At 41.8% G+C, this 20,080-nt stretch overlaps 1 protein-coding gene across 5 annotated transcripts in view; it reads right to left on the reverse strand.

Annotated features, from left to right (window-relative positions):
• Positions 1-20,080, reverse strand: part of ASCC1 (activating signal cointegrator 1 complex subunit 1) — a 98,448-nt gene that overhangs the window by 44,376 nt on the left and 33,992 nt on the right. For all 5 annotated transcript variants that reach the window (XM_058671739.1, XM_058671740.1, XM_058671741.1 and 2 more), the window contains exons 6-7: positions 13,913-14,049; positions 4,390-4,509 (exon numbers count right to left, since the gene is read on the reverse strand). In XM_058671739.1, the coding sequence (XP_058527722.1) occupies positions 4,390-4,509; positions 13,913-14,049 (257 nt within the window). The remainder of the gene's footprint in view (positions 1-4,389; positions 4,510-13,912; positions 14,050-20,080) is intronic.

Consider the following 20,080-nt stretch of genomic DNA (forward strand, 5'->3'; position numbering starts at 1 on the left):
TATGAGCTTTCAAGTGAAAATTAGAATTGCGAAAAAAAACCACGTCTACCACCATGAGCTTGACGGCTTCCCGAAGCTAAAAGATTTTAATGAAATCGATGGTGATAGTAACATATTTTTACAAATGTATTTATTTGAACAGTAGACAAACAGAAAGAGACAAGACAGAGGGCCTCCGTCCGCTGGTTCACTTGCCAAAGGCTCCCTGCAGCCAGGACTGGCCCAGGCTGAGGCCAGGAGACAAGGATTCAGTCTGGGTCTGCCACACGCGTGGCAGGGACCCAATCACCTCAGCATCACATGCCTCCCTGCCACAGTCTACATTAGCAGGAAGCTGAAATTCAAAATCAGGGACTAACATGGGATGTGGCCAAACCAGATAATGTCTTAACTATTAGGAATAAGGCTTGCTACAATGAGTTGTAGAACTGTTATCCCACATCTTCTAAATGACTAAGGTTATCAAAGTCCATAGATAAAAGAGTCAGCCCAAACCCAAGACAGAGCAGTGAATTTTCCTGTAATAGTACAAAATATTTGTTGATAGGGTCTCCCATTTCTCCTTAAGATTTATTTATCTTAACTGGAAAGACAGATTTACAGGGAGGAAAAGAGACAAAGAATCTTACATCTATTAAATGACTCCACAAATGGCTATAATGGCTAGAGCTGAGCTGCTCTGAAACCAGGAGCTTCTTCCAGGTCTCCCATATGGGTGCAGGGGCCCAAAGACTAGGTAGAGGATTAGCTTGTTGAGCCATGGCACCAGCGCCAGAGCAACTAATCTTTAAGAAACTGTGATATCGGGCCCGGCACAATAGCGCAGTGGTTAAGGTCCTCGCCTTGAACACGCCAGGATCCCATATGGCCACCGGTTCTAAACCCAGTGGCCCTGCTTCCCATCCAACTCCCTGCCTGTGGCTTGGGAAAGCAGTCGAGGACGGCCCAAAGCCTTGGGACCCTCCACTCACGTGGGAGACCCAGAAGAGGCTCCTGGCTTCAGATCGGCTCAGTTCCAGCCGTTGCGGCCGCTTGGGGAGTGAATCATCGGACGGAAGATGTTCCTCTCTGTCTCTCCTCTCTGTATATCTGCCTTTCCAATAAAAATAAATAAACCTTAAAAAAAAAAAAAGAAACTATGATATCCCAAGTGTAGAGGAGTATACAGAGACCTGCCAAGTCATTAAACATACTCCTCGCTTTTCCAATGACCTATCTGTAGGAAGCTAGATTTTCCTACACACTTTAATCAAAACAGCTTATCACAAAGGTTAAATGGAACACACAGGAAACCCATTAAAAGTCTTCTATTGAAGAGATCTGTGGGGTCAGCACAACAGGCTAACCCTCAGCCTGCAGCACCAGCATTCCATATGGGAATTGGTTCGAGTTCCAGCTGCTCTACTTCCAATCCAGTTCCCTCCTTAAGGCCTGGGATGGCAGTGGTGGAAGAATCTCTTGGCTCTTGGCTTTAGACTGCCCCAGTTCCTGCTTCTACAATCTGGGGAGTGATTCAACAGATGGAAGATGTCTTTTTCTCTCTCTCCCTCTCTAACTCTCGACTGTCAAGTAAAAATAAATAAATCTCCCCCTAAAATTAAGATTTGCAAAAAGGTAATACCATGTCTTTGCACTAACTAAATTTCTTCAGTTTGGAAAATACATAAATTTTTCTTTAATGATGTGGTACTTACATAAACCAAAAATAAATGCATGGTCATATTTTTAAATTAACAAATATTAAATGGCTTAGTTTAATTTTAATAATATAAATACTGACAGACTTAACCCACAAAAGTTCTTTAGGATTTTCTATATTTTTAAGGAATGTCTGCTTGAATTCCAGCTGCTCCACTTCCAATCCAGGTCCCTATTAATGCGCCCAGGAAAGCCGTGGAAGATGGTCCAAGTGCTTGAGCTCCTACAAACCATGTAAGAGACACATATGGAGTTCCAGGCTCCTGGCTTTGATCTCCCTCAGACTGACTGTTGAGGACATCTGGAAAGTGAACCAGTGGAGAGAATCTCTTTTTTTCTATCTCCCCTGTCCTCCCCATCCCCCAAGCTCTGCCTTTCAAATAAATTAATTACTTAAGCAGAGAGACATAGAGACTCACAGCAAGAGATCTTTCATTCACTGGTTCACTCCGCCAAATGCCTGCAACATCCAAAATTGGACTGGACCAAAGAAAGTAATCAGGTCTGTCTTGATGCCAGGGGCCCATTTGCCTCCCAGGGTGCACATGAAGATGAAGCTAGAGTCTGAAGCAGAGCCAAGACTAGAACCCACGCACTCTGATTCAAAATGTGGGCACTATACCACTTTCTAAGAATGTACAGAGATCTCACACTTAAGTTGGGCTTTTCTACTCACAAAAGTACTTTAAAAAAAAGGATTTATTATCTATGTATTTATTTGAAAAGAAGAGTATCAAAGAGAGGGAGGGGGAGAGAGAAAGAGAGATCTCCCATCCTTGGTTTAATCTCCAAATGGCCCCATCAGCCAGGCCTGCGTCAGGCTGCAGCCAGGAGCCATCTGGTCTTACCTAGGCCATCTTTCGCTACCTTCCCAGGCACATTAGCAGAAAGCTGGATGGCAAGTTGAGCAGCCAGGACTTGAACCAGCACCTGCACTCCAATAGGGATTGTTGTTAGCCATAAGTGGTACCTTAACCTGCAGGGTCAACCCCCACCAAAGCATCTGAGACAACAAATAAGTAGCATTAATATTGGAAATGGTTATGGGTGCCTAGGTCAATCTCACAAACAGGTAGAATTGTAAATTTAGGATTCCTAGGAGGTATGTAGGTGTGTTAAAGCAACAATTAAATATACAGTAACTTTTTTGAAGTTTTCATGAAGCAAACATATGCCAAGCACTGCTCTAAGCATTTTATGTGGGTTAATTTAATATGATCTCCTTAAATTGTTAAAGTTCTTATTGCCATTTTGCCTTAGGGTTCATTATATCTGCATCATATCACATTAGAGATTGCCATTCAAAAATGTCATCCTTCCTGACTTATTAGCCTGGAAAACACAAAGGAAAAATTGAGTTCCACAAAAACTAGATAGTTCTTATCAATACCTACTATCCAACAAATAGTTATTTGGCACAGTGGTTATGTTTACGACCCATACCAGAGTGCCTGATTTGAATCCTGCCTCCTCTGCTTCTGGTCCAGTTTCCTGTTAGTATGCATTCCTTGGAGATAGCAAGTGATGGCTTAGGTTCTTGGGTTCCCATCACTCATGTCGGAACTGGACGGATTTCTGGGCTATTAGTTTTGGCATAACCTAGTCCAGGTTGTGGCAAGCATTTGGGAAGTGAGCTAACAGATGAAGATCAATATTTCTGTCTCTCTCTTGCTCTCTCTCTCTCTTTCTCTTTCCTTGCCTTTCAAACAAAATGAAGGAAAAAAAATAATTTAGGAATTTTTAAAAATAGAATACTTACTATCCAAGCAATTCAATAGTTACTAAGCTAAAAATGCATCCAATCAAGATATTTTTTACTATTAAAAAGTAATGATGGGCCTGGCGCAGTGGCCTAGTAACTAAAGTCCTTATCTTGAACGTGCCGGGATCCCATATGGGCACCGGTTCTAATCCTGGCAGCCCTGCTTCCCATCTAGCTCCCTGCTTGTGGCCTGGAAAGCAGCCGAGGACAGCCCAAAGCCTTGGGACCCTGCACCTGCATGGGAGACCTGGAGGAAGTTCCTGGCTCCTGGCTCCAGATCTGTACAGCACCAGCTGTTGTGCTCACTTGGGGAATGAATCATTGGACGGAAGATCTTCCTCTCTGTCTCTCCTCCTCTCTGTATATCTGACTTTGTAATAAAAATAAAATAAATCTTAAAAAAAAGAGTAATAAGTGAGTTTTGAAGAAGTTCTCTGTTTACAGCAGTAAGGTCCCGAAGAAAAGGAATCAAAATGAAAAGAGCTTTCCATGTTGATGGGGAATGTTCCTAAATCCTGCCTGTAAGATGTGTGGCAAGCAGCAATCCCACCACGTGACACAATATAGGAAGGGGCAGATTCTCTGCACGCCAGGAAAAGCAGCATTATGACAGGAAGCAGAGTGGTGATGATGGGCAGAATAAGCTGACCTTCCAGAAAAAAAGTTTGAAATTAGAAAAACACTGCACTGAGGTTTGAGTGTTGAGCCCTACTGCAGATTTAAAAGAATGCTGGCTGTTAAGAGAAGTAAACATTGCTAACTGGGAAGAGATAAAAAGAGGAAGGGCTAAGCTTCACCTTCTGTTTTATTATGAAGACAATAAAATCTAAGGGTTACTTGTTCACTTCCAGAAATAAAGTAAGAATGAATTTCCAGAGATGCGTTCTGTCACCTCTCAGCTGAAACAAAGAAGCATGCCAGAACCATACCTGCTGGAACCATCTTTCATATGCACTTTGGCATAAAGAACGTCTACCATGCCAGGATCGTCATTCATGTATTCTATGCCTGCCATCTCCACTTCCAGGGGCTTGCCCCCTGAAATGTCACTGCAAAGGAAAAACACAGAAGACTGTTATAGTTACTGAAGCTAATGAGGTAATTACATATTGCATATGGTTCATATACAAAGTCAAATATTACATAATGAAATGGTTGATTTTTTTCTAATGGCATTATCTAACCATCCTTTTAATTTCAAAATTAATAAAGACAGAATGCACATGAACTGGCAAACACTGGAAGATATTTCCATGGTCCCCTCTACTTACCCCACTACCTGTTCATTAGCTCTCTAACAGAGAAAGCCAGAGAATGACAATTCTGATGGACAAAGACACTTACTGTGCTAGTTCATCTTCCAGGGCCATTCTTTTACAAGTTACAAACAGCGTTTCACTTACGTAACAACATACAGATAATTCATACTAAGCAACAATCTGGCCATATCTACAAAAAGCCTTCAAGAATGGAAAACCTTTGCCCAAACAGCTTCATTTCTAGGAGCACATCCTAAGGAAACAACTAAGAATGAAGCTACAGAACCAACCATATTTAATGAAGCAAAGCTCTTCTTTTTAAAAATTTATTTATTTATTTATTTATTTATTTATTTATTTATTTATTATCATCATCATCATTTTATGATACAGTTCCATAGGTCCCTGGGATTTCCCTTATCCCCCACCCACCGAGTTCCCCTATATCATTACTAAAGTATAGTTTTTCACACACAGTCATCTCCATTATTGTGGGCATGGACAATGGCAGAAAGTCCATCATCCTACTGTCACATAGTAAGCAGTTTCATTGGGAATCCATCTTTAGTCTGAAAGTAGAGATGCATACTGTATTGTATCCTCACATCTGGATATGCTAGTCTCCACTTCACAGTACCCATACATCCCCTTAAATGAAAAGCCGCAAAACAAAATAAACAACAGGAAGAAAAAAATTAACAACACCATGAAGTTAAATAACATGCTACTGAATGACTGATGTGTTGATGAATAAATGTAAATGAAAATAAAGAACCTTCTTGAAGAAAATGATGCCACTATATAATCTATGAGTCATTGAAGAATTTAATAAGAAAGTGTTTTGAAGAGATGAAACTAACAACAACAAAAAAATCAAAATCTATGAGATAGAGTTTCCGCTGATTTTTGTTGGTGAAGTATGTCTCTTCTAGACATTAAATAGATGGGTTTAGTTTTTTAATCCAGTCTACTAATCTATGGCGTTTGATTGAGCTTAAGCCATTTACATTCAGGGCTAATATGTATGGGTAGTACTTTGGTCCTGTCATTTTAGGAATGGGTTGTGTTCATCGATTTAGTCTTTTGTTGTCATTTTACTGGGATGTTCTTCCCATTTGCCTTTAGCTTTGGTGAGTGCTATTCCTCTTCTGTGGCAAAAGAATATCTTTAAGTATCATTTGCAGGGTAGGTTTGAAAGAGGCAAGTTCTTTTAACTTTGCTGTGGAAGAATTTTATTTCATTTTCAAAGACAAAAGAAAGCTTTGCTGGATATGTTATCCTGGGCCGACAATTTTTTGCTTTTAGAATCTGGAATATGTCACTCCATTCTTTTCTGGCCTGTAGAGTTTCCTGTGAGAGGTCTCCTGTGAGTTTAACTGGCATTCCTTTATATGTCAATTGATTTTTTTCATGTGTACATTTAAGGATCTTTTCCCTATGTTCGATTAAAGAGAGCTTGATTATCATGTGTCATGGTGAAGATCACATTTGATCAACCCTGTTGGGAGTTCTGTGCCCCTCCTGGATGTTGTGTGCCATTTCTTTCTCCAGTTTAGGAAAAATTTCCCTTATTATTTCATTAAATACACCTTTAATCCCAGTTTCTCTACCTCATTTTAGACTACCTCATTTTACAACTGCTTAAAAAATAAGGGCTCTGGACAATAAACACCAATAGTTGCCAAAACCTGGGGGGAAGGCTGGGGACAATATAAAGAGACTACTATAAAGGTGAGCTCTATAAACAATGGAGTATGATGGCCAAATTTGAACCCAGTGATAAGTACACAAAAAATGAACAACCAGATAAAATGTCTCTCAACACAGTTCAATAATAGAGGCACAGCAATGAGAAACAATTTGTGTGCTGGTTTTCAACTGAGGCATTGTCTGGAGTAGCACATGATTTGCAACAAGGTAGCAATATGGGACTATTAGATAAACTGCTTTCTATGAGTGACAAATCACATGAGCGTAGACAATTTTTGTGTATGCTGGTATAGAAAAACAACATATTTAAGTTTTAAAAAGGTATATAATAAGGCTGATACCATAGCACAGTGCATTAAGCTACTATTTGTGATGCTGGCATCCCATATCAGAGTTTCAGTTCAAGTCCTGTCTGTTCTGTTTCTAATCCACTTCCATGCAAATATGCCTAAGGAAGTAATTGAAGATGGCCCAAATACTTAGGCCCTGATCGCATATGTGGAATATGCAGTTGGAGTTTCAGGCTCCTGGCTTCAGCCTACCCCAGCCCCAGCAGTTATAACCATTGGGGAAGTAAGCCAGAAGATGGAATCAAGCAAGCAAGCAAGCAATCTCATTTTCTTTCTCCCTCCTTCCTTCTCTCTCCCTCTCTAGCCAAGCTTTAAAAAACAAACAAACAAACAAACAAACTGAGGGCCTGTGCTGTGGTACAGCATGTGAAGTTTTCTGGTGTGCTGCCAGCATCCTATGATCAACAGCTCAGATCCTGGTTTCTCCACTTCAGGTCCAGCTCCCTGCTATGGTCTGGGAAAACAGTGGAATATGGCCCAAGGGTTTGGGCAGCTGCATAAAATCCATGTAGGAGACCCAAATGAAGACTTTCCATTTGCTGGCACACTCCCAAGTGGTCATAATGGCTGGGCCGGGCCAGGTCAAAGCCAAGAGCCTGGAATTCAGTGCAATTTCCCTGGAAGAAGACTAGGATTCACCTACTTGAGGCATCACCACTATCTCCCAGGGTCTGCATGGGCAGGAAGCTGGAGTTAGGAGCCTGAGCCAAGACAAAGCCACATGCTCCAACATGGGATGCAGGCATCCTAACCACTAGCCATGTGCCCGCTTTCTAAAGGGTAAGAGTACAAGTGACACTTTACTTTCTTTTATTTGTAAATTCTGACCTTTCCAAAATTAACATGTATCAATTGTAGGCTAAGTAAAACCCTAGCATCCTGTTTTCTTCCCAGACTGCTTAAACTGACTTCTACTTCAACTAGAAAAGGCCATATTGTGCTAAGTCAAAATGCAGCTAAAAATTGACTCAGCACATATATTATGCAAGCCCCAAGAGGCAAGGAACTCACTTCATCTTACTCCCTGTGTGTCCCTAGTACTTGGCACGATGCCTTATAGTAAATGAGTGGCTTACTGTGAAGGGGGTAGTTGTTCTTAAAGAATTCAGAGATAAATATGATAACACACAGATTTGGACTAGAAAGAAAAAAGTTTGATAAAGATTCAAGCACAAAAGCTTTTTAAGACTCATTAATAGCTAATTCCAGGGACTGGCACAATGGTTCAACTGGCTAATCCTCTACCTGGAAGCATCAGCATCTCATATGGGCGTTGGTTCGTGTTCTGATTGCTCCACTTCTGATCCAGTTCCCCGCTTATGACCTGGGAAAGCAGTGGAGGATGGCCCAGGTCCTTGGGACTCTGCACCAGCATGGGAGACCCAGAAGAAGCTCCTTGCTCCTGGCTTTGGATCAGCTCAGTTCTGGCCATTGTGGCCATTTGGGGAGTGACCCAGTGGATGGAGGCTCTTTCTGTCTCTCCTCTCTGTGGATCAGCCTTTCCAATAAAAATGAATAAATCATTAAAAAAAATCCCAAGGGCCTGCATTGTAGAGCATCAGATTAATCTACCACCTGTATTGCTAGCATCCCATAAGAATACTGGTTCCAGTCCTGGCTGTTGGAAGCCATTTGGGGGAAGGAACCAGCAGAAAGAAGATGGCACTCACTCACTCATTCTGTCTCTCTGGCTCTGACTCTTTCTCTCCTCTGTCTCCTTCTCTGTAATTAACTTTTAAATAAATTTTTAAAATCTAAAAAAATCATCATAATAAAAGAAAACAAATAAAACAGGAAGCAAAGCTTGTTTTGTAAGTAGAAACAGAAACTCATTCACTTTACCACTAAGACTTGACCAAAGGGCAGGAGAGAAATCTGTGAGTTTGCACATCTACTTTGTCATGGTGGTTGATGTATTCCCCCTGCAACATAAGTGATCACACCTGCTGACCAAGTGACACCTGAAACACGAACCAGGTACTAGCAACTGTGCACAGGTGTGCTTACTTCTTTTCTTCTCTCTCTGTGCTTGTCACTCTTCAATTGTTTACTTGTTTTGAACTCAGCTCTACCGGGAACACTTGGGCACAAGTACAGCAACAACACTGGCTACATAAGTGTTGCATATTTGTCAGACTACATACTCAGAGCCACCGTGCTGTGTCCTGCAGCTCACAAAGAAAAGTCACAAGGGACACATTTAGAGCTTCAGAATTTACTCAACACTGAATAATTCATGCAAACTCTATTGAGCTGCATAGCCTTCAGCCAAAGAATGGAAATTAAAATTTTGTTTCTGATCAGATAGCATTCCTTCACTTAAAAAACAAGCCTCAAATTTAAAACATTCAACTGATCATTTCTTTATAACAGCAACATAACACCACAATCTTAATCAGATATAGCCACCATACATTTTAATACTTCAATTTTAAAAAGTATCAAATTAAATTATATTACGTATAATTTATTTTCAATGTTTTTCCTTTCATGCTTTAATTTTGAATATTTAGTCCATAAAGGCTCAGGTTAGGGGCAGGTATTTGTGTAGCAATTAAGGTATAGGTGCAGCAATTAAGACACTGCAGCTGTTGGACCGGGCGCCTAGCCTAGCGGCTAAGGTCCTTGCTTAGCACAAACCGGGATCCCATATGGGCGCTGGTTCATATCCTGGTGGCCCTGCTTCCCATCCAGCTCCCTGCTTGTGGTCTGGGAAAGCAGTCGAGGACGGCCCAAGGCCATGGAACCCTGCACCGTAGGGGAGACCTGGAAGATGCCCCAGACTCCTAGAGTCAGTTCAATGCCGCCCCGGCCATTTGGGCTCTTTGGGGAGTGAATCAATGGATAGAAGATGTTCCTCTTTGCCTCTCCTCCTCTCTGTATCTCTAACTTTTCAATAAAAATAAAATAAGAAAATTAAAAAAAAAATTTTTTTAAGACAGTGCAGTTGTGGCACAGCAGCTTACCCTACCACTCACAACCCCCACATTAGGATTCTGGTTTGAGTCCCTGTTAGTGTAGCTTCCTGCTAATGTGCCTGGGGAAGCAGTGGAAGATGGTCCTTGTACCCATGCCACCCAAGTAGAACAGGATGAAGTTCACCTTTCCAGGTTTCAGCCACACCCAGACCTAACTGTTGCAGCCACTTGGGGAGTGACCCAGCTGATGGGAGATCTCTCTCTCTCTCTCTTTGTATTACATTTTACATATATAATTCACTGTTCAAAAAAAAAACATTTTTAAGGTCACCTGCAGCCTATACTGAAATGCCTGGTTCTGGGTCTTGGCTCTGCTTTGGATTCAGCTTCCTGTCAACTCACACCCTGGGAGGCAGCAGGTGACAGCAAAGTAAACTTACAGAGAAGAAGAAGAGTGAGACAGACAGAAAGATCTTTCATCTGCTGATTCACTCCCCAAATGGCCACAATAGCCAGAGCTGGGCTGGACCAAAGCCAGGAGCCAAGAGCTTCTTCTGAGTTTGTTACTTGGGTGCAGGAGTCCAAGCACCTGGGCCATCTTCCACTGCTTTCCCAGACACACCAGCAGGGAGCTGGATTGGAAATTGAGCAGCCAGGACTTGACTTGATACCCATATGGGATGCCAAAGCTGTAGTTGGTGACTTTACCTGCTATATCAGAGCACCAGCCCCATCATCAAACATTTTTAAAGGTTCCGGTTAGAAATACCATTATTCATGAACATTCTCTCTAAATACAGAAGTATCAAAGGCTGAGATCAAATAGCAAGAATTAAAAGAAAAGTGCCTGGTCTCCTGTATCCATCCATGTCAGAGATCTAGAAGCACCTGGTTTGGACCAGCTCAGCTCTGGCCATTTTAGTCATTTAAAGCCTGAACCAGGGCCCGGCGGCATGGTCTAGTGGCTAAAAGTCCTCGCCTTCAACGCCCCAGGATCCCATATGGGCGCCGGTTCTAATCCCGGCAGCTCCACTTCCCATCCAGCTCCCTGCTTGTGGCCTGGGAAGGCAGGAGAGGACGGCCCAGTGCTTTGGGACCCTGCACCCGCGTGGGAGACCCAGAAGAGATTCCTGGTTCCCAGCTTTGGATCAGCGCGCACCAGCTGTTGCGGCTCACTTGGGAAGTGAATCATCAGACGGAAGATCTTCCTCTCTGTCTCTCCTCTCTGTATATCTGACTTTGTAATAAAATAAATAAATCTTTTAAAAAAAAGAGTGAACCAGTGAATGGATGCTATCTTTCTCTCTCTCTCCCTCTCCCTCTCTCTCTCTAACTCAGCCTTTCAAATAAATAAATAAATCTTTACAAAAACAACAACAACAACAACAAAGTGCGTTCTACACCCCAAGGAGAAGTTTCCTCCTTTAGAGCAACAAGGCACCCCTAACCAATGCAAGTAACCAACTCTGAGTCTCATCCTCCCTCTCAGCAGCACATTAATTCAGTGCCATATGCTTTTTTAGACAGTGCATATGGCAGGGTGGGAGGTTGGAGAAGAGGGCAGGGGAGGTTTGCTTCATATTATTTGCTGGTTTCAAATCTTTCTAGCATTCTGAAAAGAGCATCTTCAAATAAATTTTTGCATGCACTGCAGATTTTTGGCAGAGTAACTTTGTCCTATCTCAAAAGCTTTGCTGAATTTGAAAAACTACAATTACTGTTTTCATCCTGTCATGTCAAAAATTCTTGGAAACTATTAAAAATCACTCTTTATTCCCTAAGCACACCAACTCTGACATGCTTAAAGGGTTCAGCTTTGGCTTTCAGTCACAAAAGGCACCAAGCAACATAAAAGGAAGGAACATAGCTAAATCTTCACATAGCTTAGAATAAAGCCTGGGTGATTAAAAAAAAAAAAAAAACCTAAGGCCTGATTTCATAAAGTAAAACAGAATAAAAACTTCACCAAAGAAATATTTTATCTACCTTCAATTTTTTTCTAAACAGCATTATCCCAACAACAACCAAGAAAATGCAGTAACTTTCCATTTAGCTTAGCAAAACATAAACCAGAAACAAATTAAAGGATCAGAACTGATCCGTAAATCAAATGAAACTACCCTGCTTTGTAATGTATGGCATGAGGGTTTATTTTATACAAAGAAAAATTCAAAGTATCTAATGACAAACACCAAATTATTCTGAATTTTAACTGAGAATGAGAAAAAAAACAGCATTGGATAAAGAACAAAACCAGTGGTTTAGGCTCTCAGGAAGAGCAGACAGGCTGTTTGTAAACCCAATTAGCCCATGATTTTGCTCACAAAAAGTCTTCTAAGCAGCAGGAAAGGCTAACTGACCCAGACATAAGTAATTGCACATACACAGCTTTGTATTCAGCACACCTATAGGAAACTGTCAGCTCTACCTTGTTTGCCCATGAATTTATTTCTTCTTCTTTTTTTAGGATTCATTTATTTTTATTGGAAGGGCAGATTAGATTTATGGAGGAACGAGAGACAGACAGAAAGCTCTTCCATCCGCTGGTCCACTACCCAAGTGGCTTCAATGGCCAGAGCTGAGCTGATCCAAAGCCAGGAGCCAGGAGCTTTTTCAGGGATTTCCATGTGGATGCAGAGTCCCAAGGCTTGGGCTATCCTCCACTGCCTTCCCAGGCTATAAGCAGGGGGCTGGATTAGAAATGTAGCCTCCAGAAAACAAACCAGCACCTGTTCAGGATGCTAGCATCACAGGGTGGGGGATTAGTCTGTACAGCCACAGCACCAGCCCCTCCCACGAACTCATTTTACAAGGCCACATTAGAATAGCATGGGACCTGCTAAAATATTGGAGTCAGTGCTCTAATTTTTCTTCAGCAATCTTAAGTTTTTCAAGTAAAGGGAGACAGAGAAAGACATGGCTCTTTGAAATAAAGCTAGATTAACATGTACATCAAATTAGCATGTAAATTAATATTCTGCAGTGAACAAATAATAACTCTGCCCTTAGGACAACAGTATTTGCTGAGTCAAAACAGACTGCCTGGGGCTGGAGCCATAGCGTAGCCTTTTTGGAATGTATAAATATGTTGTCATGTATGGCAAAAACATGTTTGCAAATGTAATTATGGTTAAGGAAGTTCACATACGACTATCAGTCTGGAGTACCTGCGTGGGCTCAATCAAATCTCCCAGGCTCTTAAAAGTATACAACTTGCTTGCTGCGGCCACAGAAATGTGATAACAGAGGGTCACAGGTGCAATGTTAATTACATTAAAGATGGAACAAAGGTGCTACCAGTGGACAGACTCTAGAAAATGGACTCCAAAGGTATAGAAAGGTATAGAAACAGATCTGACTCTAGAGCTTCCACAAAGCCAATGAAACCTAGAACAGCGGGCCAGGGCACTGGCTTAACTGGTTAATCTTCCACCTCCAAGCACTGGCATCCCATATGGGCATGATTTAATAGCCCTCTGGTCTGCTTCCCATTCGTTTGTTGCCTGGGAAAGCAGTGGAGGATGGCCCAAAGCCTTGGAATCCTGCACCCATGAGGGGGACCTCAGGGAGGCTCCTGGCTTTGGATCAGCTTGGCTATGGCCAGTTGGAGAGTGAACCAGAAGATGGAGGATCTTTGTCTTTTCTCTGTCAATCTGATCAACCATTCAATGAAAATAAATAAATTTCTAAAAATTTTAATGAATGAACAAATAAAATACATAAAATTTAAAATAAAAATAAAGAAACCTGGAGCAGTCATCTGACCCAACTGGGGCATTTGGTGTTTTGTAAGCTGTCACTTGGGGATGCCCGCATCTTATAGCAGAGTGCCAAGTTCATATCTGAGCTTCACTCTTTGTTCCAGCTTCATACTAAGACTACACTGGCAAGCAGATGATGATTCAAGTGACTGGATTCACTGTCACCAATGTTTTCAGCCTCTGACATCTGAGTGGCCCAGCTTTGGCTGTGATGTGCTTTTGGGAAATGAACCAATAAGATGGGAGATATCTGCCTATCTTTCCATAAAAATCTGTAAATTCATATGAGGTCATCAGCTTTAGAATTCATTTTAAACTTATCAAAAAACCATCTGAGGATACATGATACCAACGGGTGAGTCAAGAAATCCTGTCCCCATCATTCAGCTCCCTAGTGCAAAAGCAAGCCAGCCCAGCCTGACCACCGTCCCTATTCCTGAGCGTCATCACTCACTTAATAAATTCCTCTTTGCACTGCTGTAGCATTTCACATGTCTGCTGGATCTCTTCCTCACTCAGCAGTACCAACACACCAATAGTCAGGTGAAGCTTTTTGGGATTCTGGAAAATGGTGCTATCAACTCCATGATCCTGTTACAAAGGGAGGAAAAATAAACAACTCAGTCCACATAAAAGTACAAATCAGGAACAACATTTTAGACCACACAAAGGAACTCATACACTTGGAGTCAACCTAACAAAGAAAGAAAGAGAGAAAGAGAGAAAGCGAGAGAGAAAGGAAGGAAGGAAGGCAGGGAGGGAGCGAGGGAGGGAGGGAGAAGGACACTTCTTTTTATTTGCTTTGAAAGTCATAGTTGTGGAAGAGAGACCTTCTATCTGGTGGTTCACTCCTGGGTGGCTGTACAGCCAGGACTGTGCCAGATCCAAGCTAGGACTCAGGTGGGTAATCTCCTATTTGGGTGCAGGGACCCAATTGTTCGGATCATCTTCTGCTGCTTTTCCCAGACCTTTAGCAGGGAGCTGGATCAGAAGTGGAGCAGCTGGGACTCAAATCAGCACTTACATGGGATGCCACAGGGTGGAGAATGAGCCTGCTGAGCCACCAGGCTGGGTGGTAAATAAAATTTACCTTATATGTGTCAGACTAAGAATGTTTCTCTGTGTGAATGACAAGATCTTGGAATAAAAAAATAAGTATGCCCCCTTATCCACTTCAGTAACTTTCTGATCCTTTTGGTATGTACCCAATAATGGAAATGGATGAATCACGTGATAATTCTACATTTAACCTTTCAAAGAACACCAAGAGTGTTTCACACTGGCCCAAGTACTGCATACTCCTGGTAGTATTATGAGTGGTCTCCAGAAAGTTTGTGGAAAATGTTTATGATGAAACAAATATGTAGTTTCAAAAGTTTTTGCAACAAAAACAAATTTTTTAATTCCCCTTTCTATGAACTTTCAGAAGTACTTCCACACACAAAGGTCGCTGTTTAAAATTCATAGCTTTGGACCTGGCACGGTAGCCTTGTGGCTAAAGTCCTCACTTTGCACGCACTGGGATCCCATATGGGCACCGGTTCTAATCCCAGCAGCCTCACATCCCATCCAGCTCCCTGCTTGTGGCCTGGGAAAGCAGTCGAGGACAGCTCAACACCTTGGGACCCTGCACCCACGTTGGTATAAAATCCCAAGGCATTCAGTCATCCTCGACTACTTTCCTAGGTCACAAGCAGGGACCCAGACGGAAAATGGCACAGCCAGGATATGAACCAGTACCCATACGGGATCCTGGTGGTCGCAAGGTGAGGATTTATCCACTGAGCCATAGCACCGAGCCCATAAATTTCTTTTTATGGTAACTAACATAAGTCACAGTATTTCAGTTTTGTTCTGAACATGAAAAAAGGAAAAAAAAAAAAAAAGGTTGACTTTTCTTTCTCCTATGCAAGCAAAGCAATTATACTACTGCTAACTTCAAGTTCTTATCTCATCATCAGAACCCAGCCTAAGCCTAATACAACAACTCAAGGGCAGAGAAACATATTTATCAAATGTGGACAGCTTGCATCCTGTTCTTGGTTTGCCTAAGACTTCCTGCCTAATTTTTGCCTGGCAACAGTAGCTAATAGATTATTTCTTTTCTAAGTGTTAATGGAGCTTCAGCTATTTTTACATCTGATACAGAGTTCTGTGATTCCACACATTAGCCCAAATTGCCTCAGTTATGGAAAGTGACAGAAAGAAACAATCAGCTTTAAATGTGTCAAAGAAGCCCAAGTGCTAGGCTTATTACCCAGCTGCTCTAACCCACAGCACAATGTGTCACTTCGGAAAAAGCAGGTGTTAAAAAGACCCTCAATGGCTTCAGTATTCCCAGCCTTGCCAGAAATTAGTTGTTCCCCTAGCATTCATATTGCATACCTTTTGAACCCTTTCTCTGCTCCAGGCACACTCTGAGCAGTTTGTAGACTAAGAGGCGAGTACCATTAGCATACACGTTTTACAGATGAGGAAACTGAGGCACTGAGAAAACTAGCCACCTTGCCAGAGTAACACTTCTAGAATGAAAAAAACAAGCAGGCATATCCCCCAATGCCTATAATTTAATCAGCATTATTTCCTCTGTATTAAATGCTGCTCAAAGGAGGCTAAGTAATAGCAAGAGGCAAGAGGCAAGTCCTTATGCATTTGAACAAATCTCACATAAAAATAGGTTTATCACTAAATTAATCCTTGGAATAAAACAAAATTCTACAAAAAGTAGCTTCAAAGTCTGCCTTTTCTTAAAAATATATATATATATTTGCTTGAAAGGCAGAGTTACAGAGAGATGGAAGACAACACAGATAGAGAGAACCACCACGGGTGGCAGGAACCCAAGAAATTGGGCTATGATCTGCTACCTTCCCAGGCATATTATTAGGGAGCTAAACTGAAACCAGTCACAGGACTCAAACTGGCCTTCTAACAGAGGCCAGCACTGCAAAGGGCAACTTAACCTACTGTACCACAACACTAGCCTCAATCACTCCATCGCAAACAGAAAACAAAAAAAGCACTTGGAGTTGGCTGGCAGGGTTTAGACACAGCGTGACATACCCACATCCTGTATTAAAGTACAAGGGTTCCACACTCACATCCAGTTCCTGGCTCCAGCTTCCTGCTAACACAGAACTTGGGAGGCAGCAGTGACAGCTCAAGCAGGTGGGTCCTCGTCACCCATGTGGCAGACCTAGACTTAGTTCCTAGTTTTGGCCTGGCCTATCCCCCAGCCACTGTGGGTATTTGGGGAAAAAGCAGTAGATGAGAAAGCATTCTCTATCTAATAAACAAATAATTTCTTAAAATAGTCAATATAGTAACTTACAAACTACAGAAAAATAGAAATGCGTGATTCTGTATATCAGTGATTGAGAGATGAGAGAATAAAGTGCTTCTTTTTCTGAAAACTTTCAAATTTTTGTTTGATTTGAAAAGCAGAGAGAGAATCAGAGAAAGATCCTCCATCCTCTAGTTCACTCCCAAATGCACACAACAGCCAGAACCGGGAGAAGCTTAAGTCAGAACTCAGTGTGGGTCTCATATGTAGGTTAAAGTGATCCAAGTATTTCAGCCATCACCTGCTGCCTTCTAGGGGGTGTACTGGTGAGAAACTACAGGGGAGCAGAGGGGTTAGGACTAAATCAGGCACTCTGGTATAAGATGGCAGTATTCTAAAATGGGACGCAGGCATCCCAAGCAGTAACTGAACTGCTGCACCTAATGCTCACAAGAGAAGGTTATTTCTTACTGACAAATATCAAATGTCAACTGATGAATGCAGAGAAAATACAGGAGCTGGGAAATCATAATTTTGCAAGCATGGGTGTCTGAAAATGTCCTCCCACAGATTGCTTATCGGCTGAAAGGAAAACTAATAGCAACTACACAGTGAAGAAATTAAATAACACTCTGACAGGGTGATAACAAAATTAACATCACCAAGAGAAGGCATGGATATCTTCCAAGAACGAATGACACACTGTCCCTTAAACACCATGTTCCGCTCAGGAAGTGGAACCTAAGTCTACTCCTGAGGAAGCGGCACACAGGCTCAGAACCATCAGTGTGTTGAGGAAGACAAAGATTTGAGAATATGACAACTGAATACAACACTTAATCCTGAACTGTATTCTGTAAAGCAATGGGAAAGCCTACAAAGAACATTGTTGGATTAACTAACAAAATTAGAGCATGCATGGAAAATTCCCTAAATGATCACTGTTTAAATTGCTGCAACTGAGAACTGTATGGTTATTACATCTAAATAAAAAAAAAGGAAGATTCCTGATCTTAGGAAATATTCACTGAAGTAAATATGGGTGAGGGGCCATGATATGTAACTCATCCTAATGCATAATTAAATCTAAGGTCAGAAAAATACAAATGAGAAACAGCAAAATAGTAATAGATAAACAAACTGTTAGTCTTACAATTTTTCTGAGTTTAAAAGCTTTTCCCATAGCAGTTTCCTGTAGCTGCTGCAACAACTTAAACACAAACTAAATGACTTACAATAACACAAACTTAGATACTATCTGAGTGCCTTCTAGAGATCAGACGTCTACACTGACTCAGCAGGGCTCTCAGTTGGACCACCCCTTGACTTTTTCCAGCTTCCAGAAGCTACCAGCAAGCTTGGGCTTACAGCCACATCACTTTGATCTCTGCTTTAATGATCATATCTTCTCTCTCACCACTGCAGAATAATCTCCCCAGCTCAAGATTTTTAACTTAACCACATCTCAAAGTCTCCAAAAAGGCACAGTAACATAGTCACAGGTTTGGGGACTAGAAAGTGGCAGGACACCATTTAACCTGACACATCCCTTCACACACACACATACACACACCCCAAAATAGCCCTTTAGGGCACTGTTGAAAATAGACATTTGGGCCTCAACTCTGGGGCTAAGGATGTCATTACTGCAAAAGACAGGACAGTAGCTGGCTCCTGAAGGAAGAAGAAAGGAAGAAGACAGAGACAAAGGGATCCAGTCTGGAATACTGGTAAGCTTCCTGTTCCTAGCAGCCCCAAAGCGGGGAAATAGAGAAGTAGGGGGGAGACAAACTATTCATTTGTTCTGTACAGTCCTCTGATCTGTGTCATAGCTCACAATCAAAATGGTTTTAAGAAGACTCCAAGCACAAATGTAAAAGAAAACTTACTTTTAGGGTTTTAAAGGTAAAATTTCACTATTTCCTCTTTTTTCAAAGTATTCATCTACTTGAAATGCAGAGCAACACATACAGAGAGACAGAGAAAGGGAGCTCTTCCACCCACTGGTTCACCTCCCAAATGCCAACAGCTAGGACTCTGCAAGTTCTAAGCCAGGAGCCCAGAACTGCAGTTTAGTCTTCCACATGGGGGCAGTGGCCCAAGTATCTGAGTCCTCAACTGCTGCCTCCAGGATGCTAGTAAGAATCCAAACTGGAAGCAGAGCATTCAGGACTTAAACCAACACTCTAACAGATGCAAGCATCCCCAGCAGCAGTTGAACCAGCTGTGCCACAGGCCTACCCCTGGTGCCTCTTTAAAAAAAGGAAAGAATGAAAGAAAGAAAAGAAAAAAGGAAAGCAACTGGAGGGAAAAATAAGGAGAAGAAATAGCTAGCACCTCACTGTGAGAACCAGACACAATTCTAAACTTCTGAGAGAGCATGCCAGCACTTCCCTAGATCAACATGAGATAACCATCTAGTAAAGCAAGGGCAGTAAAACAAACCTAATGGTTTATATTCCCTACTTTATCATTTGCCACTATCATATATCACTGCCCTTTCAACTCCTTTATTCTTATTTTCCAGCCTTTTCTCTTGTAATCTGCCCTACTGCCCAGGTAGAGAAAGGTTTCACAATACTCCTTACCTCTTCCTCTCTCTTTGGGAGCCTTTAGCTAACACAACCTCACTTGCCAAAGAAGCACTGTGTATCAAGAAACAAAACACAAAGAATGTAACACGATGGAAAAAGCAAGAGATAGGATACCTCAAGAGGATGTGGCTGGGAGTCTTTTGGGGAATTTGGGGAGAGTCATAAGAATTCAAGTATTCAATTCCACTGCAGATTATACAATATATAGTGGTTTACCCTGTTGGACAGTCTCTTATGAATGGAGAAACATCCTTAGTGGTTCCCTGCCTAACAATTACATCCACCAAGAAAAAAAACTTTTCTGTTCCTGGTTATCTAAATTGAATGCAGAGCCAAACAATCTAGAAGGCAATGGCATAAATCTCTAGAGTCACTGTTTTTCTTTGCTCGGAATGTATCATATTCTTGCCACAAGTCCATTCATTGAAATGAATAAAAACCAACATCAAATTCCTTACTCCAGGGGTTTAATTATGCTGGGCCCTGCTCCAATTTCCCCATTACATGGAGTTGGAACTGCCTGGCTCCATTAGGTTGGCCACCCAGGCTGGCGCCTGAAAACCCTGATGGTACTGACCTTCCACCCAGCAGGCAGAAGCAAAAGGTGAAGTAACAGAAATTTCCCAGGCAGTTCCGTCCAGAAGGGAATAAATAATGTATTTTCCCCTAAGTCCCAATGTTTCTGAGCCTCAGTCTTCTTATCTGTTAATATATATATAAGGTCTCACCTACAAGCAGGTAGGGT

This window comes from Ochotona princeps, chromosome 13 (assembly GCF_030435755.1).
Source record: "Ochotona princeps isolate mOchPri1 chromosome 13, mOchPri1.hap1, whole genome shotgun sequence".
NCBI classification, from domain to species: Eukaryota; Metazoa; Chordata; class Mammalia; order Lagomorpha; family Ochotonidae; genus Ochotona; species Ochotona princeps.